Source organism: Oncorhynchus tshawytscha, linkage group LG05 (genome assembly GCF_018296145.1).
Source record: "Oncorhynchus tshawytscha isolate Ot180627B linkage group LG05, Otsh_v2.0, whole genome shotgun sequence".
NCBI classification, from domain to species: Eukaryota; Metazoa; Chordata; class Actinopteri; order Salmoniformes; family Salmonidae; genus Oncorhynchus; species Oncorhynchus tshawytscha.
Genome location: NC_056433.1, coordinates 26,608,520 through 26,634,739, shown reverse-complemented (window position 1 = coordinate 26,634,739; position 26,220 = coordinate 26,608,520). Strand labels below are relative to the sequence as shown.

General features: G+C 44.1%; 2 protein-coding genes across 13 annotated transcripts in view; one reads left to right on the top strand and one right to left on the bottom strand.

The window, feature by feature from the left end:
• The first annotated feature begins 20,728 nt into the window (after positions 1–20,728).
• On the top strand, positions 20,729–23,968 carry LOC112250402 (inactive serine protease 35). Its single transcript, XM_024420516.2, has 2 exons — positions 20,729–21,064; positions 21,731–23,968. The coding sequence occupies exon 2, from the start codon at positions 21,750–21,752 to the stop codon at positions 23,424–23,426; it is 1,677 nt and encodes a 558-aa protein (XP_024276284.2). The 5' UTR covers positions 20,729–21,064; positions 21,731–21,749; the 3' UTR covers positions 23,427–23,968.
• A 96-nt stretch (positions 23,969–24,064) lies between these two features.
• Positions 24,065–26,220, bottom strand: part of LOC112250400 (clathrin coat assembly protein AP180) — a 42,272-nt gene continuing 40,116 nt past the window's right edge. For all 12 annotated transcript variants that reach the window (XM_024420505.2, XM_042321756.1, XM_042321757.1 and 9 more), the window contains 3 exons: positions 26,031–26,111; positions 25,840–25,953; positions 24,065–25,723 (listed from right to left, as the gene is read on the bottom strand). In XM_024420505.2, the coding sequence (XP_024276273.1) occupies positions 25,864–25,953; positions 26,031–26,111 (171 nt within the window). In that variant the 3' untranslated portion in view covers positions 24,065–25,723; positions 25,840–25,863. The remainder of the gene's footprint in view (positions 25,724–25,839; positions 25,954–26,030; positions 26,112–26,220) is intronic.

The following is a 26,220-nucleotide window of genomic DNA, read 5'->3' as shown; positions in this document are numbered from 1 at the left end:
CAATCACATGGTTGCAGGCACTGATAAGGGTGGAGATATGTGGTTTAGTGAGGAAGTCACATTAAGGGAGAAGGAACACTTTATTGCCCACTTCGTGCCTAGCGGGAAGGAGGATGCGCCACCCAAATTGAGGATATATAATGCATACTACCACTGGTGGAACCATGTCTTTGTCTTATACACCTGAATGACCCAGTGGGTGAATAAACTTGGTTTGAGCTTTACTAAGCGTCCGTGAGTACAACGCTATTCATCTATGGCAAAGACACTTACAGTGCATTCGGAAAGTATTCAGACCCCTTCCCTTTTTCCACATTTTGTTACGATACAGCCTTATTCTAAAATTGACTAAATAAAAAAATATTCATCATCAATTTGAAAACATTTCTAAAAACCTGTTTTTGCTTTGTCATTCTGGGTTATTGTGTGGAGATTGATAAGGTAAAAAACGATTTAATCCATTTTAGAATAAGGCTGTAATGTAACTAAATGGAGAAAAGGTCAAGGGGTCTGAATACTTTCCGAATGCACTGTATATGTTTCCCCTTTCATCTGTGTCTGGTGTTCGCTAGTTACTGGCTAGCTAGGTCTTCATCTGTGTCTGGTGTTCGCTAGTTACTGGCTAGCTAGGTCTTCATCTGTGTCTGGTGTTCGCTAGTTACTGGCTAGCTAGGTCTTCATCTGTGTCTGGTGTTCGCTAGTTACTGGCCAGCTAGGTCTTCATCTGTGTCTGGTGTTCGCTAGTTACTGGCTAGCTAGGTCTTCATCTGTGTCTGGTGTTCGCTAGTTACTGGCTAGCTAGGTCTTCATCTGTGTCTGGTGTTCGCTAGTTACTGGCTAGCTAGGTCTTCATCTGTGTCTGGTGTTCGCTAGTTACTGGCTAGCTAGGTCTTCATCTGTGTCTGGTGTTCGCTAGTTACTGGCTAGCTAGGTCTTCATCTGTGTCTGGTGTTCGCTAGTTACTGGCTAGCTAGGTCTTCATCTGTGTCTGGTGTTCGCTAGTTACTGGCTAGCTAGGTCTTCGTCTGTGTCTGGTGTTCGCTAGTTACTGGCTAGCTAGGTCTTCATCTGTGTCTGGTGTTCGCTAGTTACTGGCTAGCTAGGTCTTCATCTGTGTCTGGTGTTCACTAGTTACTGGCTAGCTAGGTCTTCATCTGTGTCTGGTGTTCGCTAGTTACTGGCTAGCTAGGTCTTCATCTGTGTCTGGTGTTCGCTAGTTACTGGCTAGCTAGGTCTTCATCTGTGTCTGGTGTTCGCTAGTTACTGGCTAGCTAGGTCTTCATCTGTGTCTGGTGTTCGCTAGTTACTGGCTAGCTAGGTGTTCATCTGTGTCTGGTGTCCGTTAGTTACTAGCTAGCTAGGTCTTCAGCCATTATGGAACAAAAGGGGGGGGAAAGATTGTTCAAAACTTTGTCGATGTGTTGTCAAGTCAACACATCCGTCAGTGATGCTGTGACATGCCAAACGGGAGATGCATAAAAAATATATATAACATTGATACATTTTCAATGTTGTTTGAGTTGCTTTGTGTTTCACCAAATTAGCTTGAGACGATTTTACTGCAACACCGCTCACTGCATCCATGTTGCTTGACATAGGCGTTTCATAGAGCGGTCAGTCAAGGCGAGCTCATGAATATAAGATCCCCACCCACTCAGCATGTCTTTTCAAACTTCCTGGTAGTTAGCCATGAGAGAAACATTTATTTTTAATTCAAGATCTAACCATAGCCATTCTGTGACCGTCTCATGATTGATTTATTAACTTGAATCTAATGAGCACAAATGTTGATACTTTTGGATATACACTGAACAGAAATATAAACGCAACATGTAAAGCGTGTTTCATGAGCTGAAATAAAAGATCCCAGGTATGTTCCTTCCATATGCACAAAAAGCTTATTTCTCTACATTCTTGTGCACAAATTAGTTAGTTTACATCATACCATGTCAGTGAGTATTTCTCCTTTGCCAATGTAATCCATGAAAGGTGTGGCATATTGATAAACTGATTAAACAGCATGATCATTACACAGGTGCAATAAAAGACCACTCGTAAATGTGCAGTTTTTTCACATATCACAATGCCACTTACAGTACCAGTCAAAAGTTTGGGCACACCTACTCATTCCAGGGTTTTTCTTATTTAAAAAAAAAGTTCTACATTGTAGAATATTAGTGGAGACATCAAAACTATAAAATAACACATACTGTATGGAATCATGCAGTAACCAAAAATAAAAGTGTTAAACAAATCAAAATATATTATTCAAAAGTAGCCACCCTTTGCCTTGATGACAGCTTTGCACACCCTTGGCATTCCCTCAACCAGCTTCATGCATTTCAATTAACAGGTGTGCCTTGTTGAAAGTTCATTTGTGGAATTTCTTTCCTTCTTAATGCATTTGAGCCAATCAGTTGTGTTGTGACAAGGTAAGGGTGGTCTACAGAATATGGCCCTATTTGGTGAAAGACCAAGTCCATATTATGGCAAGAACAGCTCAAATAAGCAAAGAGAAGTGACAGTCCATCATTACTTTAAGAACTTTGAAAGTTTCAAGTGCAGTTGCAAAAACCATCAAGGGCTATGATGAAACTGGCTCTCATGAGGACCAAAATAGGAATGGAAGACCCAGAGTTACCTCTGCTGCAGAGGACAAGTTCATTAGAGTTACCATCCTCAGAAATTGAAACCCAAATAAATGCTTCACAGAGTTCAAGTAACAGACACATCACAACATCAACCGTTCAGAGGAGACTGTGTGAATCAGGCCTTCATGGTCAAGTTGCTGCAAAGAAACCACTACTAAGGGAAACCAATAAGAAGAAGAGACTTGCTTGGGCCAAGAAACATAAGCAATGGACATTAGACCGGTGGAAATCTGTCCTTTGGTCTGATTAGTCCAAATTTGAGATGTTTGGTTCTACCCACCGCGTATTTGTGAGACGCAGAGTATGTGAACGGATGATCTCCATGTGTGTGGTTCCCACCATGAAGCATGGAGGAAGTGTGATGGTGTGGTGGGGGTGCTTTGCTGGTGACACTGAATTTGGAATTCAAGGCGCACTTAACCAGCATGGCTACCACAGGATCAGCAGTGATACAACATCCCAACTGGTTTGCTCTTAGTGGGACTGTCATTTGTTTTTCAATAGGACAATGACCCAACACACCTCCAAGCTGTGTAAGGGCTATTTGACCAAGGAGAGTGATTGAGTGCTGCATCAGATGACTTGGCCTCCACAATCATCCGACCTCAACCCAATTGAGATGTTTCTTATTTTTATTACATTTTTTAACTTTTATTTAACTAGTCAAGTCAGTTAAGAACAAATTCTTATTTACAATGACGGTATAAGGGCACAAGGCGAGACCCAGATGCAGACACAGGAGGCAGATGGTTAGAGTCCAAGATGTTTATTAACAATCCAAAAGGGGTAGGCAAGAGAATGGTTGTGGACAGGCAAAAGGTCAAAACCAGTTCCAGAGGTACAGAATGGCAGGCAGGCTCGAGGTCAGGGCAGGCAGAATGGTCAGGCAGTTGGGAATGGAGTCCAGAAAAACAGGAAAAGATCAAAACCAGGAAGACTAGTAAAAGAGAATAGAAAAGCAGGAACATGGGAAAAACGCTGGTTGACTTGAACATACAAGACAAACTGGCACAGAGAGACAGGAAACAGGGATAAATACACTAGTGAAAATAAATCACACCTGGAGGGTTGGAGACAATCACAAGGTGAAACAGATCAGGGCGTGACAAACAGCCTACACTTGTCAAACCCAGATGACGCTGGGCCAATTGTGCGCCGCTCTATGGGAGTCCCAATCACGGCCGGTTGTGATACAGCCTGGAATCGAACCAGGGTGTCTGTAGTGACGCCTCAAGCACCGCTGTACGGGCAGGCATGGGCTACCGACAAGAAACACAATTCCATTTTATCGATAGCATGTTATTAAATGGCAATGCACAGAGATACTGTGATGAGATCCTGAGGCCCATTGTCGTGCCGTTCATCCGCCACCATCACCTCGTGTTTCAGCTTGATAATGCACAGGCCCATGTCGTAAGGATCTGTACACAATTCCTGGAAGCTGAAAATGTTCCAGTTCTTCCCTGGCCTTCAAACTCACCAGACATGTCACCAATTAGGCATTCTCTGGATCGATGTGTATGACAGCGTGTTCCAGTTCCCAACAATATCCAGTAACTTTGCACAGCCATTTAAGAGGAGTGGGACAACATACCACGTGCCACAATCAACAGCCTCATCAACTTTATGAGAAGGAGATGTGTCACGCTGCATGAGCCAAATGGAGGTCAACAGATGCATATCTGTATTCCCAGTCATGAGAAATCCATAGATTAGGACCTAATGAATTCATTTCAGTTGACTGATTTCCTTATATGAACTGTAACTCAGTAAAATCTTGGAAAATGTTTTATGTTGCATTTATATTTTTGTCCAGTATATTTAGGTCAGGCAAAGCAGCACTCCCTATTTTTCTGAGAAATAGAGAGAGAGTTGTCTTTGGAGCGATATGAGAGGAGAGAGGGACTTTCCTGTGAAAATCAGGGATTCCTTAGAGGAAATATGCTGGAAAACAGCAGTAATTCTATAGAAAATGAATAATACCCCAGAGTACAAAGAAGTAGTCCACACAGAATAATAATTTTAAAAGAGGAACATATTTTATGTTTTTAATACACAGTTCGTCGCTTACTACCTCATAGCTTTAAAACAGATTGACTTGTAGGTGGCGTTGAAGAGAGTTCAAAAGAAGGCTTAAAAGACTGTGATGTATTCATGAGACAATGAATTAGTGGAACAATAGTAATTTCCACTGGTTTTCCTGTAGATTGTAACAAGAGCTGTAAAGGTTTGTGCTATTCATTAGTGGTACATTCAGAATGCATAATGCTCACACTAAAACTCAAGCATGCACACATTCAACAGACGCCTTCAATCTTATCTCATAAATAGGGTCATTCCTCCCACTGGAATGACTCCAAGACAAACATTCTTAACATCGCTAACAAATGAGTTATTCGGTCTAGCTCTGTCTCCATCTTATCTCCATGTCCTCGTACAGTCCCATTGACCCTTTCAACGTGTAAACTTTTCTCACCTCCGGACATACAGTATGTTTACAATACATGCAGAAACATGATTATGTAGTCAGAAGGCGTTTTAAAAATATATTTATCACACTCTATCACCAAAACACAGAAATTATAAAAGTGGAATTGTGTGATATGGGTGTGTTTTGAATTTACTGCATTTTCCCTGTTTTGCTTGAGAGGCAGAAAGCCAATCGCAATCAGCAAGATCAATTCCAAATTCCTAAACCTTCAACATGAGGAACATTACACCACAAATCAATCAAACCCCACTCAGAACATTCCCTCTCTCAATGTGTTAGTTATGGTCACAACCCAAATCTGACTTAAGAGTGTTGAGGCTTCATATAGAGAAGTCACTGGTGTGCATTACCACAGCTGCCTCACCTCAAGCCTACAACCAGCTGTTAGTAATAGCCACCCAAATAAATTATTAGTTATTGGTGTAGTGGGAGAACTAGAGTATGAAGTAGGGCTGTGAAGGTTATGGAATTTTCGGTTAAGCTTTTTTGTCAGGCAAATGCCCATTGTCACCTTATAACCGTTCCAATTGCAAAATTAAGGCCTGCTACTTTCTCCTCATCTCTGTCTGCTGCACTACTTCCAGCAGCTGCAGTAGCACCAAATATTCCTCTTTTTTTTTTACAAACCCTTGCTATCTCCTTGTTCTATTTGAGGTAGCACATTGCTTTCCGGTTGCTTAGCAACCACAGTAAACAAGTGGTCACGCAGTTGCACTGGGTGAAAACTGGTTGAATCAACGTTGTTTCCACATCATTTCATCCAACAAATTCAATGTAATGACATTGAATCAACGTTTTAAAAAAACTGATTGGATTGCGAAAAAGTAATCAAAATAAGGGAATTTCATATTTTTTACAGCTAACTTTTAACCTAAATCCAATAACATGGTGAAATGTGACAGTACCCTCCCCTTGACGCGCGGCTCCAGCAGTGCGCCGACACTGGCCTTGGGGACGACCCTGAGGGCGAGGCGCAGGGCGATCCGGATGGAGACACGGCACCCAGCATCTCTCCTCCGGACCGTACCCCTCCCACTCCACGAGGTACTGAAGGCCCCTCGCCCAACGCCTCGAATACAGTATGGATTGAACTGAATATGCCGGGGCCCCCTCGATGTCCAGAGGGGGCGGAGGAACCTCCAGCAGGGCAGGCGGAGGGGCAGGTTTGGGTAGAGAGCCAGACCCGGTCCCCCGGTGCGAACACCAGGCCCTCACTGCGGTCTGCGCAGGTTTTCTGGCGCCTCACGGCCTGCTGAAGGTGCACATGAGTGGCGTCTCATGTCTCCTCAGCGCGCCTACACCAGACATCCACCGCAGGCGCCTCGATCTGGCTCTGATGCCAAGGCGCCAGAACCGGCTGGTACCCCAGTACGCACTGGAAGGGGGAGAGGTTAGTGGACAAGTGGCGGAGAGAGTTCGCCGCCCACTCCCCTGGCCGGTCCTGGCAATAGGACCGCAGAAACCTACCCACATCCTGGTTTACTCTCTCCACCTTCCTGTTACTCTCGGGGTGAAAACCCGACATAAGGCTGACCGAGACCCCCAGACGTTCCATGAATGCCCTATCAGACCCTTGACGTGAACTGGGGACCTCGATCAGATACTATGTCCTCAGGCATCCCGTAGTGCTGGAAGACGTGTGTAAACAGGGCCTCTGCAGTCTGTAGGGCCGTAGGGAGACCGGGCAAAGGGAGGGGACGACAGGACTTAGAAAACCGATCCACAACGACCAGGATCGTGGAATTAACCTGTGATGGAGGAAGATCCATTAGGAAATCCACCGACAGGTGAGACCACGGCCGTTGGCCGTTGTGGAAGGGGTAAGGGTTGTAACTTCTTTCTGGGCAAGTGCCTAGGGGCCTTGCACTGGGCGCACACCGAGCAGGAGGAGACATAAACCCTCACGTCCTGAGCTAAAGTGGACCACCAGTACTTCCCACTAAGACAGCGCACTGTCCGACCGATGCCCGGATGACCAGAGGAGGGTGACGTATGGGCCCAATAGATCAAACGGTCGTGGACAGCAGACGGAACGTACAGATGCCCAGCTGGATATTGGAGGGGAGTGGGCTCTGTATGTAACACCCGCTCGATGTCCGTGTCCAGCTCCTACACTACCGGTGCCACCAGGCAAGAGGCCGGGAGTATGTGTCATACATTCGGGACAGTGAGTCTACCTTCGCGTTCTGGGAACCTGGTCTGTAGGATAGGGTAAAAACAAAACAGGTAAAAAACATGGCCCACCTTGCCTGGCGAGGATTCAGTCTCCTCGCCACCCGGATGTACTCCAGATTGCGGTGGTCAGTCCAGATGAGAAAAGGGTGCTTAGCCCCCTCAAGCCAATGTCCCCACGCCTTCAAAGCCTTGACGACAGCCAACAACTCCCGGTCACCCACGCCATAGTTTCACTCCGCCGGGCTGGGCTTCTTCGAAAAGAAGGCACAGGGGCGGAGCTTTGGTGGCATACCCAAGCTCTGAGAGAGCACGGCTCCTATCCCAGCCTTGGATGCGTCCACCTCCACTATGAACGCCAAAGAGGGATCCGGATGAGCCAGCACGAGAGCCGAGGTAAACAGACCAAAAGCCCTGTCTGCCTCAGCTGACCACTGCAAACGCACCGGCCCCCACTTCAGAAGCGAGGTAATGGGAGTCGCTACCTGACCAAAGCCCAGGATAAACTTCCGGTAGTAATTGGCAAACCCTAGAAACCGCTGCACTTCCTTTACCGTGGTGGTAGTCGGCCAATTAGGCACGGCTGTAATGTGGGCACTCTCCGTCTCCACCCCTGAAGTGGAAATGAGGTAGGAAAAACAGCCATTTCTCAGCCTTGACGTACAGGACATGCTCCAACAGTCGACCAAGCACCCTGCGCACCAGGGACACATGCTCGCCATGTGTAGCGGAGCATATAAGAATGTAGTCGATATACACCACTACACCCTGCCCGTGCAGGCCCCGGAAAATCTCGTCTACAAAGGCCTGGAAGACTGATGGAGCATTCATCAACCCGTACGGCATGACGAGGTACTCATAGTGCCCAGAGGTGGTACTAAATGCCATATACCAATCCTCCCCCTCCCGGATACGCACCAGGTTGTTAGCGCTCCTGAGATCCAATTTTGTGAAGAAGCGTGCCCCGTGCATTGACTCAATCGCACTGGTTATGAGAGGTAGGGGGTAACTGTACCTCACTGTGATCTGGTTGATGCCTCGATAGTTAATACACGGGCGCAGACCTCCATCCTTCTTCTTCACATAAAAGAAACTCGAGGAGGCAGGTAAAATGGAGGGCCGAATGTACCCCTGCTCCAGGGATTCGGAGACATATGTTTCCATAGCCGTCATCTCCTCTTGTGACAGGGGATACACGTGACTCCTGGGAAGTGCTGCTTCTACCAGGAGAATTATCACACAATCACCCATCGATGGGGTGGTAATTGAGTCGCCTTCTTCTTACAGAAGGCAAGAGCAAAATCGGCATATTCAGAGGGGATGCGCACGGTGGAGACCCGTCTGGACTTTCCACCGTAGTCACACCGACGGAAACCCCTAAACAACTCCCCGAGCACTCTCTCGACCACCCCGTGAAAGCCCTCACCCCGTGAAAGCCCTCTGTTGCCTGAATTTACGAGCACCTTATGCTGGGAATGTGGGGAAAACTCAGGAAAATTAATATACACAAACATGTGTGCAACAGAGGCCTCTGGGTGAGCCTGGTGCCGACTCACCTGGGGTGACACAAGAGTGCCCTGCCTGCTGCCTCGACTCCCAGAGGAACCTCTCCAGCACCGACCGACTGGCAGTGCACCCTCTGTGGCCACAGATGGTGCATGGACCGGCCCCTCCTCAGGTTGCCCTACGTGCAGCACCTCCCAGCTCCATGGGCGTAGGAGCTGTGGTGCTTGGGATGGACCTCGGCGGAAGTCGTGACGATAAGGCCCTATAAAATCCACATTGCGGAGAACGCAGACAGAATCACGGGAACCAGATATTAAAATGTAATTCAACAATATAAAATAAATGCAATGAACTTAATAGGAAATCAACTGAATGTATTGAAATTATTAGAACATGTATTCATTTGCTCAAGTTAATCATAAGACATGACCAAAATGCATCAGTGATTCTTATTTTACTGCAACTTTCTGAAACTGCACTGGAATGCCCATGTCTGTGTGTGTGGTGCGTGTGTGTCTTCACTTTGTGTAGCCGTTAGCGATGATGCTAATGATGACCTTCTTCTGGTAGAGATCTAAAGAATTTCCCAAAAACCTTCTCAGTTAAATGTTGACTACAAAGTAGCCTCTGCCTGCCTGGGAGAACGATATCATTATTATTTGCATCATTCCAGTGGCCATTTGTTTTGCAAACTCTGCAATCACATGAGCGCTAAAAACAACACTGCTAATCAACAGTACGTTGCTGGTGCACACTTGCATTAAAGGGTCATAAAGAAATGGCAGTGACCTACACACAATAAATACCCCATAATGTCAAAGTGGAATTATGTTTTTAGATATTTTTTACAAATTAATTGTAAAAAATTAAAGCTGAAATGTCTTGATTCAATAAGTACAATTACAGGTGACCTTCCTAACTCTGTTGCCGGAGAGGAACGGAACTGCACAGGGATTTCACCACGAGGCCAATGGGGACATTAAAACAGTTACAGAGTTGGCTGTGATAGGAGAAAACTGAGGATGAATCATCAACATTGCAGTTACTCCACAATACTAATCTAATTGACAGAAGGAAAAGATATTCCAAAACATGGATCCTGTTTGCAACAAAGCATTAATGTTGTACTGCAAAAAATGTGGCAAAGCAATTCACTTTTTGTCCAGAATACAAACATCATACATTTACATTTTACATTACTAAGTCTTATTCTTGGGGCAAATACAATACAACACATTACTGAGTACCACTCCATATTTTCAAGCATAGTGGTTGCTGCATCATGTAATGGGTATGCTTGTAATCGTTAAGGACTGGGGAGTTTTTTCAGGACTAAAAAATAAACGTAATGGAGCTTAACACAGGCAAAATATTAGAGGACAACCTGGTTTAGTCTGCTTTCCACCAGACAATAGGAGATTAATTAATCTTTTAGCAGGACAATAACCTAAAACATAAGGCCAAATCTACAAAACCTACACTGGAGCTCTTACCAAGAAGATTGAGTAGAGAAGTTATAATTTGGACTTAAATCTAATTAAAAATCTATGGCAAGACCTAAACATGGTTGTCTAGCAATGATCAACAACCAACTTGACAAAGCTTGAAGAACTTGGGAAAGAATAATGTTGCACAATCCTGGTGTGGAATGATCTTACAGACTTAACCCAGAAAGACTCTGTAAGTGCTGTAATCATTACCAAAGGTGCTTCTACAAAGTATTGACTCAGGGGGGTGAATACCCATGTAAATATTTTCACTTTGTCATTATGGGGTATTGTGTGTAAATGGGTGAACAAAATAAAATGTGGAACAAGTCATACTTTCTGTAGGCACTGTATTTCTCTCATACATCTCCCTAAACCTCCTGGGGTCCAGCAACATTAAGGCAGTTTTACATGACATTACATTTCATACTACTTTTCACAAAACATTAAGTGTGTGCCCTCAGGCCACTACTCTACTACCACAAATCTAAACTCAGGACACTAAACTTAGGACACTAAAGAGGCCTTTCTACTGACTGAAAAACACCAAAGGAAAGATGCCCAAGGTCCCTCCTCATCTGCGTGAACGTGTCTTAGGCTTGCTGCAAGGAGGCATGAGCACTGCAGATGTGGCCAGAGAAATAAATTGCAATGTCTGTAATGTGTGAGACGCCTAAGACAGCGCAACAGGGAGACAGGACGGACAGCTGATCTGAGGGCTTGTATGCCTGTTGTAAGGCAGGTCCTCACTAGACATCACCGGCAACAACGTTGCCTATGAGCACAAACCCACTGTCGCTGGACCAGACAGGACTGGTAAAAAGTGCTCTTCACTGACGAGTCGCGGTTTTGTCTCACCAGGGGTGATGGTCTGATCCGCGTTTTATCGTCGAAAGAATGAGCGTTACACCGAGGCCTGTAGTCTGGAGTGAGATCAATTTGGAGGTGGAGCGTCCGTCATGGTCTGGGGCGGTGTGTCACAGCATCATCGGACTGAGCTTGTTGTCATTGCAGGCAATCTCAACGCTGTGCGTTACAGGGAAGACATCCTCCTCCCTCATTTGGTACCCTTCCTGCAGGCTCATCCTGACATGATCCTCCAGCATGGCAATACCAACATCCATACTGCTCGTTCTGTGTGTGATTTCCTGCAAGACAGGAATGTCAGTGTTCTGCCATGGCCAGAGAAGAGCCCGGATCTCAATCCCATTGAGCATGTCTGGGACCTGTTGAATCAGAGGGTGAGGGCTAGGGCCATTCCCCCCAGAAATGTCCGGGAACTTGCAGGTGTATGATGTTTGCATTCAGGACAGAAAGTGAATTGCTTTGCCACATTTCTCACAACAAGAACTGGCAAATCTGGTGCAGTCCATGAGGAGGAGATGCACTGCAAAACTTAATGCAGCTGGTGGCCACAGCAGATACTGACTAACTTTTGATTTTGACCCCCCTTTGTTCAGAGACACATTATTCCATTTCTGTTAGTCACATGTCTGTGGAACTTGTTCAGTTTCTGTCTTAGTTGTTGAATCTTGTTATGTTCATACAAATATTTACACATGAAAATAAACGCAGTTGACATTGAGAGGACATTTCTTTTTCTGCTGAGTTTTACAATGCATGTGTTTGCGTGTGTCTGTGTCTGTGTCTCTTCACAGTCCTCGCTGTTCCATAAGGTGTACTTTTATCTGTTTTTTTTAAACAGACAGCTTGGTGCATTCAGCATGTCAATACTACTTAATAAAACAAGTAGCGATGAAGTCAATCTCCCCTCTACTTTGAGCCATGAGAGATTGACATGCTGCCCTGTTCTGAGCCAATTGTAATTTTCCTAAGTCCCTGTTTGTGGCACCTGATCACATGACTGGACAGTGCGACAAAACTAAGGCTTGTATGAGCTGCCTTGTTAATAGTGCTGTTAAGAAGGCAGAGAAGCGCTTTATTATAGACAGACTTCTCCCCATCTTAGCAACTGTTGCATCAGGTTTTGACAATGACAGTTAACAATCCAGGGTTACTCTAAGTTTAGTCATTGCAACTTTCTCAATTTACACATTATTCATTACAAGATTTAGTTGAGGTTTAGGGTTTAGTGAATGATTTGTCCCAAATTCAATGCTTTCAGTTTTTTAAATATTAAGTACTAAGTTATTTCTTTCCAACCATTCTGAAACTGACTTCAGCTCATTATTAAGTGTTGCATTCATTTAATTTGCTGTAGTAGCTGACATGTATAGTGTTGAGTCATCTGCATACATAGACACACTAGCTGCATCACAACCGGCCGTGATCCGTAGACCCATAGTGCGGAGCACAATTGGCCCATCAACATCCAGGTTAGGGGAGGGTTTGGCCGGGGTAGGCCTTCATTGTAAATAAGATTTTGATCTTAACTGACTTGCCTAGTTAAATAAAGGATAAATAAATAAACAAAATACTCAAAACCAGTGGCATGTCATTAGTAAAGACTTTTAAAAGTAATGGGCCTAGACAGCTGCCCTGGGAATTCCTGATTCTACCTAGGTTATGTTAGAGAGGCTTCCATTAATGTACCCCCTCTGTTTTCTGTTAGACAGGTAACTCTTAATTCACAATATAACAGGGGGTGTACGTTTTTCCAGCAGCAGACTATGATCGATAATGTCAAAAGCCGCACTGAAGTCTAACATAACAGCCCCCACAATCTTTTATCATCAATATCTCTCAGCCAATCATAAGTCATTTGTGTAAGTGCTGTGCGTTTTTTTGTGTGTTTTTTTTCACCTTTATTTAACCAAGTAGGCTAGTTGAGAACAAGTTCTCATTTGCAACTGCGACCTGGCCAAGATAAAGCATAGCAATTCGACACATACAACAACACAGAGTTACACATGGAATAAACAAAACATAGTCAATAATACAGTAGAACAAAAGAAAACAAAAAGTCTATATACAGTGAGTGCAAATGAGGTAAGATAAGAGAGTTAAGGCAATAAATAGGCCATGGTGGCGAAGTAATTACAATATGGCAATTAAACACTGGAATGGAAGATGTGCAGAAGATGAATGTGCAAGTAGAGATACTGGGGTGCAAAGGAGCAAGATAAATAAATAAATACAGTATGGGGATGAGGTAGGTAGATAGATGGGCTGTTTACATATGGGCTATGTACAGGTGCAGTGATCTGTGAGGTGCTCTGACAGCTGGTGCTTAAAGCTAGTGAGGGAGATATGAGTCTCCAGCTTCAGAGATTTTTGCAGTTCGTTCCAGTCATTGGCAGCAGAAAACTGGAAGGAAAGACAACCAAAGGAGGAATTGGCTTTGGGGGTGACCAGTGAGATATACCTGCTGGAGCGCTGGCTTTACCTAGCAGAGACTTGTAGACAACCTGTAGCCAGTGGGTTTGGCAACGAGTATGAAGCGAGGGCCAACCAACGAAAGCGTACAGGTCGCAATGGTGGGTAGTGTATGGGGCTTTGGTGACATAACGGATGGCTCTGTGATAGACTGCATCCAGTTTGTTGAGTAGAGCGTTGGAGGCTATTTTATAGATGACATCACCGAAGTTGAGGATCGGTAGGATGGTCAGTTTTACGAGGGTATGTTTGGCAGCATGAGTGAAGTATGCTTTGTTTCGATATAGGAAGATGATTCTAGATTTTATTTTGGATTGGAGATGCTTAATGTGAGTCTGGAAGAAGAGTTTACAGTCTAACCAGACACCTAGGTATTTGTAGTTGAATGTCCTTCCCTTTTAGCGTGCTGAAAGTCTGTTGTCAATTTGTTTACTGTAAAATAGCATTGTATCTGGTCAAACACAATTTTTCCAAAAGTTTACTGAGGGTTGATAACAGGCTGATTGGTCGGCTATTTGAGAAAGGAAAGGGGGCTTTACTATTCTTGGTTAGCTGTAATGCCCAGGGTGTAGTGGAAGAAGGAGTCAGACGCAGGAGACAGAGAGTTCAGAGTAGCGCTACTTCTTTATTCACCAACCAGGTGAAAACAGATGCCACTCAAAACAAATGCCCCAAAACACAGGGGAACTAAACAGTCCCGAAAATAACTCACGTACACGAACAACCGTGACTTACAGGCGTGTACATGAGTACACATAAAACAATCCTTTGACTTTTGCTTCCCTCCAGGCCTGAGGGCACACACTTTCTTGTTGGCTTAGATTAAAGATATGGCAAATAGTTGGCAATATCGTCCACTATTATACTCAATTTTCCATCCAAGTTGTCAGACCCCGGTGGCTTGTCATTGCTGATAGACAACAATAGTTTTTTCATCTCTTCCACTCTCACTTTATGGAATTCAAAATTACAATGTTTTTCTTTCAGAATTTGGTCAGATATACTTCGATGTGTAGTGTCAGCGTTTCTTGCTGGCAAGTCATGCCTAAGTTGCTAATCTTGCAATGAAAAAAATAATTAAAGTAGTTGGCAATATCAGTGGGTTTTGTGATGAATGTGCCATCTGATTCAATGAATGATGGAGCTGAGTTTTGAAACGATCGTCTGTGGTGGAAGAAGGTGAGCACCAAAGCGCAGCGTGGTAAGTGTTCATGTTTTTAATAAAATAACAAAATGAACAAAATGACCAACGAACAGTCCCGTAAGGTGAATGGAAAAAACATTAAACAGGAAATAAACACCCACAAAACACAGGTGGAAAAAGGCTACCTAAGTATGATTCTCAATTAGAGACACCTAACGACACCTGCTTCTGATTGAGAACCATACCAGGCCAAACTCAAAAACCAACATAGAAAAACGCACATAGACTGCCCACCCCAACTCAAGCCCTGACCATACTAAAACGAAGACATAACAAAGGAACTAAGGTCAGAACGTGACAAGTTTGCTTTTTTGTCCAAATTTTTATTTAAGCTGTGCCAAAGCTTTTTACTATCATTCTTTATATCATGTATCTTTGTTTCATAGTATCGTTTTTTCTTTTTATTCCGTTTAGTCACATGATTTCTCAATTTGCAGTACGTTAGCCAATCGATTGTGCAGCCAGACCTATTTGCCATACCTTTTTCCGCATCCCTCTCAACCATACAATTTTTCATTCCTCATCAAATCCACAGGGATTTAATTATTTGTACAGTCATTTTCTTAAATGGGTGAATGCTTATTAGTAACTGGAATAAGAAATTTTATAAATGTGTCAAGTGCAGCGTCTGGTTGCTGCTCATTACACACCACAGACCAGCAAATATTATTATTGTATGACCTCTTATGCACCATATTAGGCCCAGCCTTTGGAACTTTGTTTTTCCTAGAAATGGCTACTAAATTGTGATCACTTCATTCAATGGATTTGGAATCTGCTTTAATGCAGATTTCGGCAGCATTAGTAAAGCTGTGATCAATACATGTTGATGATTTAATTCCTGTGCTGTTTGTAAATACCCCGGTAGGTTGACTGATAGCCTGAACCAGGTTGTAGATACTGGTTACAGTTTGAAGCGTTTTCTTGAGTGGGCAGCTTGATGAAACCCAGTCAATATTTAGGGCACTCAGAAAATATACCTCTCTGTTGATATCACATACATTATCAAGCATTTCACACATATTATCCAGATATTGGTTGTTAGCACTTGGTCTTTAGCAGCTTCCCATAAGAATGGGCTTTAGGTGAGGTAGATTAACCTGTAACCATATTACTTCAACAGTATCTAACATGAGATTCTCTCTAAGCTTTACAGGAATGTGGTTCTGAATATAAACAGCCACATTTCCACCTTTAGCATTTCTGTAGATATTATAGCCATGTATTGCTACCACTGTATCATCAAAGGTAATATCTAAGTGAGTTTCAGATATAGTCAGAATATGAATGTCATCTGTTACTAGCAAGCTATTGATTTCATGAACCTCGTTTCTTAGGCTACATATGTTCATGTGGGCCATTTCTAGCACTTTTCTTGGATGATTGATTGTTTTTATTGCTTTTACTGGGAAGCTTATCAGAAGTAGACATGACAATGTTATTTCTGTTTGAGCTGATAGTGCAGGGTGAACTTCCTACTAGGGCACACCGCCTTAGCGCTAACAGTAGAACTCTGGTTCACAGGCACATGATTACTGTATAAAATAGCTGTAGGATCGACAGAGGCTTTCAGGGGAGTTAGAGGGACATACGTTAGGTTACTTACGTTCATTCAAACCTCTACACAAAAACTCTCACTCAGAAATCCCCCATTTTCTTATTCCCTGAAGAATTCTTCTGTATGTTATTCTCCTTACACCATTTGTTATCTTCACTGTCAAAGTGGAGGCACTTTGCTTAATTGCCCCAATTAGAATGTTTCATTTCCCTCAAACAAACTAACAAATAACATTTACTCACATCCATGGGCCAGGATGCAATCAACATCAACTTCTGTACAGCAGGAATGACTTACAGATGTTTGGGACCATCTCAGAGATAGGCTCAGTTACAGTTGAAGTCGGACGTTTACATACACCTTAGCCAAATACATTTAAACTAAGTTTTTCACAATTCCTGACATTTAAGTAAGTAAAAATCCCCTGTCTTGGGTCAGTTAGGATCACCACTTTATTTTAAGAATGTGAAATGTCAGAATAATAGTAGAGTGAATTATTTACTTCAGCTTTTATTTATTTCATCACTTTCCCAGTGGGTCAGAAGTTTACATACACTCAATTAGTATTTGGTAGCATTGCCTTTAAACTGTTTAACTTGGGTCAAACGTTTCGGGTAGCCTTCCACAAACTTCCCATAATAAGTTGGGTGAATTTTGGCCCATTCCTCCTGACAGAGCTGGTGTAACTGAGTCAGGTTTGTAGGACTCCTTGCTCGCACACGCTTTTTCAGTTCTGCCCACATATTTTCTATAGGATTGAGGTCAGGGCTTTGTGATGGCCACTCCAATAGCTTGACTTTGTTGTCCTTAAGCCATTTAGACACAACTTTGGAAGTATGCTTGGTGTCATTGTCCAATTGGAAGACCCATTTGCGACCAAACTTTAACTTCCTGACTGATGTCTTGAGATGTTGCTTCAATATATCCACATTATTTTCCTGCCTCATGACGCCATCTATTTTGTGAAGTGCACCAGTCCCTCCTGCAGCAAAGCATGTTGCTGCCACCCCCGTACTTCACGGTTGGGATGGTGTTCTTCGGCTTGCAAGCCTTCCCTTTTTCCTCCAAACACAACAATGGTCATTATGGCCAAACAGTTCTATTTTTGTTTTATCAGACCAGTGGACATTTCTCCAAAAAGTACGATCTTTGTCCCCATGTGCAGTTGCAAACTGTAGTCTGGCTTTTTTATGGCAGTTTTGGAGCAGTGGCTTCTTCCATATAGGACTTGTTTTAATGTGGATATAGATACTTTTGCACCTGTTTTCTTCAGCATCTTCACAAGGTCCTTTACTGTTGTTCTGGGATTGATTTGCACTTTTCACACCAAAGTATGTACATCTCTAGGAGACAGAACACATCTCCTTTCTGAGCGGTATGACGGCTGCGTGGTCCCATGGTGTTATACTTGCGTACTATTGTTTGTACAGATGAACGTGGTACCTTCAGTCGTTTAGAAATTGCTCCCAAGGATGAACCAGATTCGTGGAGGTCTACAATTTTTTTTCTGAGGTCTTGGCTGATTTCTTTTGATTTTCCCATGATGTCAAGCAAAGAGGCACTGAGTTTGAAGGTAGGCCTTGAAATACATCCACAGGTACAACTCCAACTGACACAAATGATGTCAATTAGCATCTCAAAAGCTTCTAAAGTCATGACATAATTTTCTGGAATTTTCCAAGCTGTTTAAAGGCACAGTCAACTTAGTGTATGTAAACTTCTGACCCACTGGAATTGTGATACAGTGAATTATAATTGAAATAATCTGTCTGTAAAAGTTTGTTAACAAGGAATTTGTTGAGATGTTGAAAAACTAGTTTTAATGACTTCAACCTAAGTGTATGTAAACCTCCGACTTCAACTGTATATGGTCAGCATTGGTTACAGCATTGGACATTTAGATTAACAGTATACAGTTCACCTCTAAAACATTTGATCGGGTCCTATGGAAATAATAAGTGAGTGTGACTGTGTGTATGTGGGCGCTCATGTGTGCGTGCTTGGTGCATGTGGAGCCCACACACTCGGTGCTCCACCTCTAGAATGGTCTACAACTGACTAGGTATCCCCTTTGTGCTTCCCCTCCCCTTCTGTGAAGTTCAGTCAAGGGAAAAGTGTTGAACATATATATTTGCACATTATTGTTTCAAACCCACACTGGAGTGATTATCATCTCTGTAATCAGAGACAATCTGGCACATCTCACTAGGGAGGGATGCAATAGAAGGGAAATAGAACAAACACGCATGTACACACAATGTGTTCTCTCTACTCTGCTGTACATCATTTTTTGCTCTCACTATCAGTATGACATTTATCGTTAGGGAGTTATGGTAACAACGGGGTGAAAGTAAGGTGGCACCGTCCAGTACGGCATCCCGGGAAAATAAATATTGGGGGTGATCCGTACCGGTTAAACATCACAATAGTTCAAACAAAAGGTGAAGAAAACTGTAGGCTATTTCACCAATATATGTCATTACTGCATGTCAGAGGCATGAAACATTTGCGAAAGGACCTGAAATATGATCGCCTACGTGCCAATATGCTATGTTTTTCCGATGAGAACACTGATATTTTGCCACGGCAGAGATGCGTGGCCGACACAGAGGCTCATGCGGACAGCAGTGGACGCATCAATTCGGGCCTAACATTAGCCTTAATGTCGTGACACTTTTTGGTGTTTTGTGTAAAAGATGTCTCTTTCCATCCACCACTGTTTGAGGGCTGGAAACACAGTAAGTTGTGAGTAGATGAACATGTGCGGGTAGCCTAGTAAAGGAGCCCTTTTGAAATGATTGTTTGACATTCAGATAAAAATACGCCTGGTTGTGATTTACACCACAATAAAAGATCATCCATTTTAAAAGTTAAATGACAAATCTTTACAACGAGCCCCACAGAGATCATGTGTGAAAGCGCTTGCACACATAGGAGGTCCCGTACTGGTAAAAAATTAAATTACCTTTCACCCCTGGGTAACAAACCATTTCCATCCTGTCATGATGATGAATAACAGCGATCACCTTTGGTCCTTTCATTGACCTCTGTTCTCATCAACCAATGGCAGAAATCTACCAGGCAGCCCATAGCTGAACTATAACCTCTAATAGCTCCACCCATAAAGAGGATATGTGTGTGTATGTGTGTGTGTGTGTGTGTGGAGGCCAGGGGGAGGAGTTAAAGGAGGGTGGGCTCATTTTAATGGCTGTAAGGGAATTAATGGAACGGAATCAAACATATGTTTTCCATATCTTTGATACTGTTCCATTTATTCCATTCCAGCCATTACAATGAGCCCACCCTCCTTTAACTCCTACAACTAGCATCCATTGTTGTCTGTGTGTTTAGGCCAAGACATGGGGTATTGCTACACAGAAGGGACAAGGCAAACAGTTTTTTTTATATCCTGAAAAGCCTTATAATGCCATGCTTTGTTCAGGTTTGCTGCACTGGCTCTATGGGACCCCTAGAGAAATGTCACTCTGCTCCTCTGCACACTCCACTGGCTTCCAGTCTAAGCTCGCATCCATTGCAAGACCATGTTGCTTGCCTACGGAGCAGCAAGAGAAACGGCCCCTTCCTACCTTCAGGTTATGCTCAAACCCTACATCCCAACCTGAGTACTCCGTTCTGCCACCTCTGGTCTCTTGGCCCTCCACCCTTACGGTAGGGCAGCTCCTGCTCAGCCAGGTCCAAGCTCTTCTCTGTGCTGGCACCCCAATGGTGGAATCAGTTTCCCCCTGAAGCTAGGACAGCAGAGTCCTGAAACCCCACCTCTTCAAAGAGCATCTTAAATATTCCCCCACCTCACCTCGACCCTTGCACGTGACCCCTGCCTCCCCCCACTTTATTTAGAAAAAGTTAACTTACTATGCTTGTAATGTATGGTTTTCCCACCTAGTGTTCTTAAGATGAACGCACTAACTGTAAGTCGTTCTGGATAAGAGTGTCTGCTAAATGACTAAAATGAGAAGTGGATATGTGTGTGTGTGTGTGTGTGTGTGTGTGTGTGTGTGTGTGTGTGTGTGTGTGTGTGTGTGTGTGTGTGTGTGTGTGTGTGTGTGTGTGTGTGTGTGTGTGTGTGTGTGTGTGTGTGTGTGTAGTTATTTTGTCATAAAACAAATCAAAGCTGCTGGTCAGGTTGATGTCTGATATGGTTAATTATAATGTATCCTCAAAGTTATTCAGTCAGCAACAAGGCAGGAATGCAGGATATTTAGCTTAATTCAAAGCAACTCGACTAGATGTGTGAGGTGGGGAATGAAAATACGTTTATGGGAGCTGAAAACAACACGTTTTATATGACTTCCCTACTTTTGAACAAAAATCCCACAGTTCACGGGCTCAATAACTGAATTAAACTTCAGTCCTCCTTCTCATCGCTTTTCTCATCACCAGGGAGTACCTCCCCCGCTCTCGTCTTGTAACATGAACGAGCGGCACCTTTTTCCATCAAATGTTTTCTTCGTCATGGGCAAATCTCAGTGCAGTGAAGATCTCGCTCACGGCTTTTCATTGCGTTCCGGTTGTTTGATGCGCGGGCGATGATGGGACGCGGTCTTTCACGCACTGACTGGTACCCGACTGGATAACACCTTTTTTTTTTAAAGAGGAATTTTGCTGACTTCTCCAACTTTTATTTTCGAATGCTTGCAGGTATGATTGTTTTGTTAACTCTACAAGCAACTACCATTTCAATACATTCACGTGACAGACGGGAATGTATAGACGCATCAAGCATTACTAATCAAGGATTATCAAATCCAATTTCCACTCTTACAGTTGCATCATTTACTTTGCTTTGTGTGATTAGGCTACTATGACCAATGTGAGAAAGTCTCAGGGTTTTATCACCATTACACTAATAGGCTAAGTGACTCTGATATATCCAGTATTTCCTGTAATCATAATTCGTTGACGTATTAAACAAATCATATTCCTGGTCACTTTCATAACCCAGATGGAGATTTTTTATCAAGCATTTGAATTTGTGCTGCATTCAAACAAATCGTTTATTTGAATTTAAGCTTGGTATGATCATATATTCCTTGTGTAGAGAATAGTTGTAAAACATCAGAGGAATTTAGGCTTATTGTTGGAGCCAATTAAATGTAACAATTTCCCACCCTGTGCCACCAACGAAATGGACTTCACCACCAGCGCTATCTGCCGGTGACAACGCTTTTGCAGAGAGAATACTTCGATAACACTCAAGCAGATGGTGATGACTGTAGAGGATTGAGCGCCCTCTGCTGGCCTCATTTTATACACCAGTCACCTGTTTCTTTTTGCGCAATCTTCCTTCCTCTCTCTGTCTTTTAGGCCCTGGTGGAGCAGTGCGATGACTCCCATTCCCCTGTGTCTGCTGCTGCTCTGTGCCCTGCCCCTGTGTGTTCTTGCCTGGGGGGGCCACGGTGATGGTGTTGATGAAGAGTATGGCTGGTCCATGCAGAGGGTCCCATTAATTCTAGACAGGCACACAGTGCATCTGCGGAGCCCCACGTTTGGTGGGAAGGTTGAGGGGGCAGGTGAGGATGAGGAGGGGGGGTGTGGGATAAAGTGTCAGAGTGCCCGCCCCCCTCCCGACTGGGCCACACTGGAGAGCATGCTGGGATACGAGACGGTGTACGAGAACGGCACGCGCACACACAGCAACGTCACGCTGCAGGGCCTGAATGACACAACCTCACACACGCCCTTACACACCCCCTCACACACTCGCAGGAAACGTCAGGTGTATGGCGAGGACGGGCGCTTTGTCATCTCGGACAGCCACTTCACCACCAGCTACCCGTTCTCCACGGCGGTCCGCCTGTCCACGGGCTGCTCCGGGGTCCAAGTGTCTGAAAAACACATACTGACGGCGGCCCACTGCGTCCACGATGGGAAGGACTACCTGCAGGGGGTCCGCAGGCTGAAAGTGGGGGTCCTACAGGTCAAATCTAAACGAGGTAGGAGGGGTGGGAGGAGAGGGGGGAGGAGAGGAGGAGAAGAGGGGCAAGGAGAGGAAGTGGTAGGAGAAGAGGAGAAAGGGAATGGGATAGATGGAGAAGAACCGAGACAGGAGGAGAGACGGAGAGGAGGGAGGAGAGGAGGAGGAGAGGGGCAAGGAGAGGAAGTGGTAGGAGGAGAGGAGAAAGGGAATGGGATAGATGGAAAAGAACCGAGACAGGAGGAGAGACGGAGAGGAGGGAGGAGAGGAGGAGGAGAGGGGCAAGGAGAGGAAGTGGTAGGAGGAGAAGAGAAAGGGAATGGGATAGATGGAGAAGAACCGAGACAGGAGCAGAGACGGAGAGGAAGGAGAAGGAGGAAGGGAGAAAGGGAGAAACAGAACAGGGTTGATGAGACTGGAGCAGAGGGAGGTGAAGGAGGGAACATGGAGAAGGAGAGGGGACAAGGAGGGGGTAGGCAGAGAAAGAAAGGCAGCAGAATCAGCCGTGTACAACGCAGCACCGAACCCAAAACTCAGCCCTCCTTCCACTGGACACGCGTAAAACAAACCCACATCCCCAAAGGTTGGATACACACAGGAGATAGAACCAACGCCATATCCCACAACTACGACTACGCCCTCCTGGAGCTCAAACAGCCAATTAAACAGAAGCACATGAAACTGGGTGTAGTGGCCCCTACAAAGCCCTTCCCCTTAGGTCGCATCCACTTCTCAGGGTTCGACAACGAGCCAGAGGGAGGACAAAAGGACGAAGGGGGGGAAAAGGTGGTCTATCGCTTCTGTTCAGTGACGGAGGAGTCAGACGACCTGTTGTATCAGCATTGTGATGCCCAGCAGGGGGCGTCAGGCGCTGGTGTATACATCCGCCTCAGACAGGAAGTGGTGGGGTCCAATAAGGGGAAGTGGCAGCGGAAGGTTATCGGGGTGTTCTCAGGGCACCGCCGGGTGGACGGGGACGGGGGTGAACAGAGGGACTATAATGTGGCGGTGAGGATCACTCCGCCTAAATACGCTCAGATCTGCCACTGGATCCATGGGGATCCCAGCATGTGTAGGGAGGCCTGAGACACCAGGGATATGTCCGACTGATCAGAGTAAGAAAAAAATAAGATATGCATTCATGTATCTCCTTTCACTGAGACCTCAAAGCGCTGAGGTGGTGGTGGACAAACTAACCAATGGCCAGCACAGAATGATCAGATGGAATAGAACTTTGGAATATGGGATGATTTTCTTGCTTTGGTCAATCAAACAGATCCCTATCCAGACTGAGGTCTCAAAATTCTATGGTGCGATAAAAACATGTGTCACATGTGCTTTTTGTTTCCAAGAAATACCCATCGTGCACATAATATGGGTGCTAAGATGAGTTCCGTTGGTGATGATTTTTCTTGGGTAAATCTTTGTTTTTAGTGTCTACATGATTCAGTTATCTAGCCAATGCTCTTTTTGTTATCAGAATAAATTTTTTGCAGGGTCTATATTTAGAGTGTAAATGTGTATTTTGTTGAGTATTTCCCTAACATATATTTTGCTTGGAAAAAAATTGGCTCAACAGTGATGTAAAAAAAAAAAGCAAAAATAAAACGTCTTTATATTAAAACCTACCATTGAATACCAAAAAAAAACTTGTGATGGACTGAACATGTTCAAGCATGAATGACAACAGTGGAGACGTAAGTGATGAGGCCTGAAGTCTTTCCACCAGTGTATTTGTATTTTATTGCATCTCAAGGGACTCACATGCAAGTGGGGGAAAGGAGAGGAGTGATGCCATCCAAGAACCAAACTCTGCCTTCAACCAAATATATAGCAAATATTGTTATCCACATTTTTTATTTTATACGTTTTATTCCTCTTTTTCTTTCTCAATACTTTTTTCCCACAACAGATTAAGATAGTCACTTTGGAAGAAAAACAACACATGGAACATCCAGTGTATCAGTGTATCTGAGCGGTTTACAGCTAACGAGTTCCCAACACCTCTGGAGAGTTGCTACGGGAGACAATACAACTCTAACTGATCACTGCTCCACAATGACCTTAGGTGAGGGTTGTCAAAATCATTCCATGAAGTGCCTAGTGTCTGCTGTTTTTTTGGTTTGTCCTTTCAATTAAGCCCTAGACAACCACGTGTGGGGAGTTCCTTACTCATTAGTGACCCTAAATTCATCAATCAATTACAAAGTAGGAGCGAAAACCTGCAGACACTCGGTCCTCCGTGGAATGAGTTTGCCACCTAAGCCTTAGGTTGACATGGGCTGTGTCCCAACAATATTTACAAACCTCCTTTCCTTGTCTCCTTCATTTCATGACCACTGGTTGGTTTTCACCAATTGCCTTTCACCTATCAATTCAATTCAGATAATTGGCCGTTAAGTAAAGGAGACAAGTAAATTAGGATTTTTTAAAAGTATTTGGATGCAGCCTAGATCAACTTCACTTGACATGGTCAAATGCAGTAACATTCCACACCAACAGGGAGAGCCACAGTAAACACTGGGGGCTGAGTTTGCATTCAGTGCTGCCTCCAAATACAGATGAGAGATATTTTTCAAAACTGCTTGAATTTTTTAAAACCCAGAATTCATAGACATAACTAAAATATATGATACATTTTCTCTCAAAATAAAGATTAAAGAAATATATGTATAATCTATACTTAAAAATATTCTAAAATGCATATGTCAATTTGAACATAGTCCATAAATGTTGCATGTAACACACAATCAAAAAAATAGACAAAATAAAAACAAAACATTTTGTCGTATGATTTGTCATCTCGTAAACCCAGATTTGTGGTGACAGTTGTACATATTTCAATATTACTGCATCTGTTCTCAGAGGCTGGGTGGCTCAATTAATGGAGAGGAGTACAACTAAGTGTTGAATGATGTTAGAAAGACAGCAATATACAGAATTTGATTGGATAGCGAGGGAGAGGATAGGGCAGGGATTGGCCAGTGAGGTTTACACACACCGAACACAGTCCACGGTTAACAACACAATCCTCGTCTGGGAAACGCGCAAGAAAATCAACACAGATCCACCATTCCAAGTCAGCTGACACGTGGGAGTTCCAGAACAAATCTAAATACACTATCATTTTTTATGGTACATTTTTTTCTTAGTTTAGGTAAAGGATAACATTGAAGTACACACACACTCATACACAGTTTAGTTTTCTGTGTCTATGATTCACATCCACAGCTTTTGCTACAACAGCAGACAGAGGTTACGGGGAAGTCAGAGGACAGGGGTCGTAGTGCTGATGGTTGATTGGCTGAAGGGGCTGGGGTGTGACAGGAGGGAGACGGGGGTGCACACATCCACATCCACAGCTCCAGACATAACAACAACCTCTGGAGAGAAGAGACAGAGGCAGAGAGATGGATGATTACCACAATATTATTACGTAACTGGCTCTTTTCATTGCATTGTGTGCATGTTGTTTGGTGCCACTGTGAGAGAACCCTACCTCAGAGGGATGGGTTAGAGGGGTTTACATGAAGTCCTTGATGTTGAGGTCATCCAGGGCATTCTTGGGGGGCGGAGGCCTCCTCGGGCTCCCGGCCATCCCTGGAGATCCCATCTGTCACAGGGAACAGTGTTTCATGAAATAGGTGTGTCTTTGTGTGTGTGTCGGTGTGTACTCTGTGTGTGTCTTACCGGTGCTCCTGGGGCTGCAGGGGCTCCAAAGCCTGGCCTAACCATGGGCATCATGGGAGCTCCAGCGCCGGCCGCCCCGCCCTGAGAGAGAGGAAACAGTCAGACACTATGGCAGCCATTTTAGAGATGCGTACATGGGCCACCTAAAGGGGTCATTGGCCATCTTAGGTGCTCCTAATGGTCCTAGGTT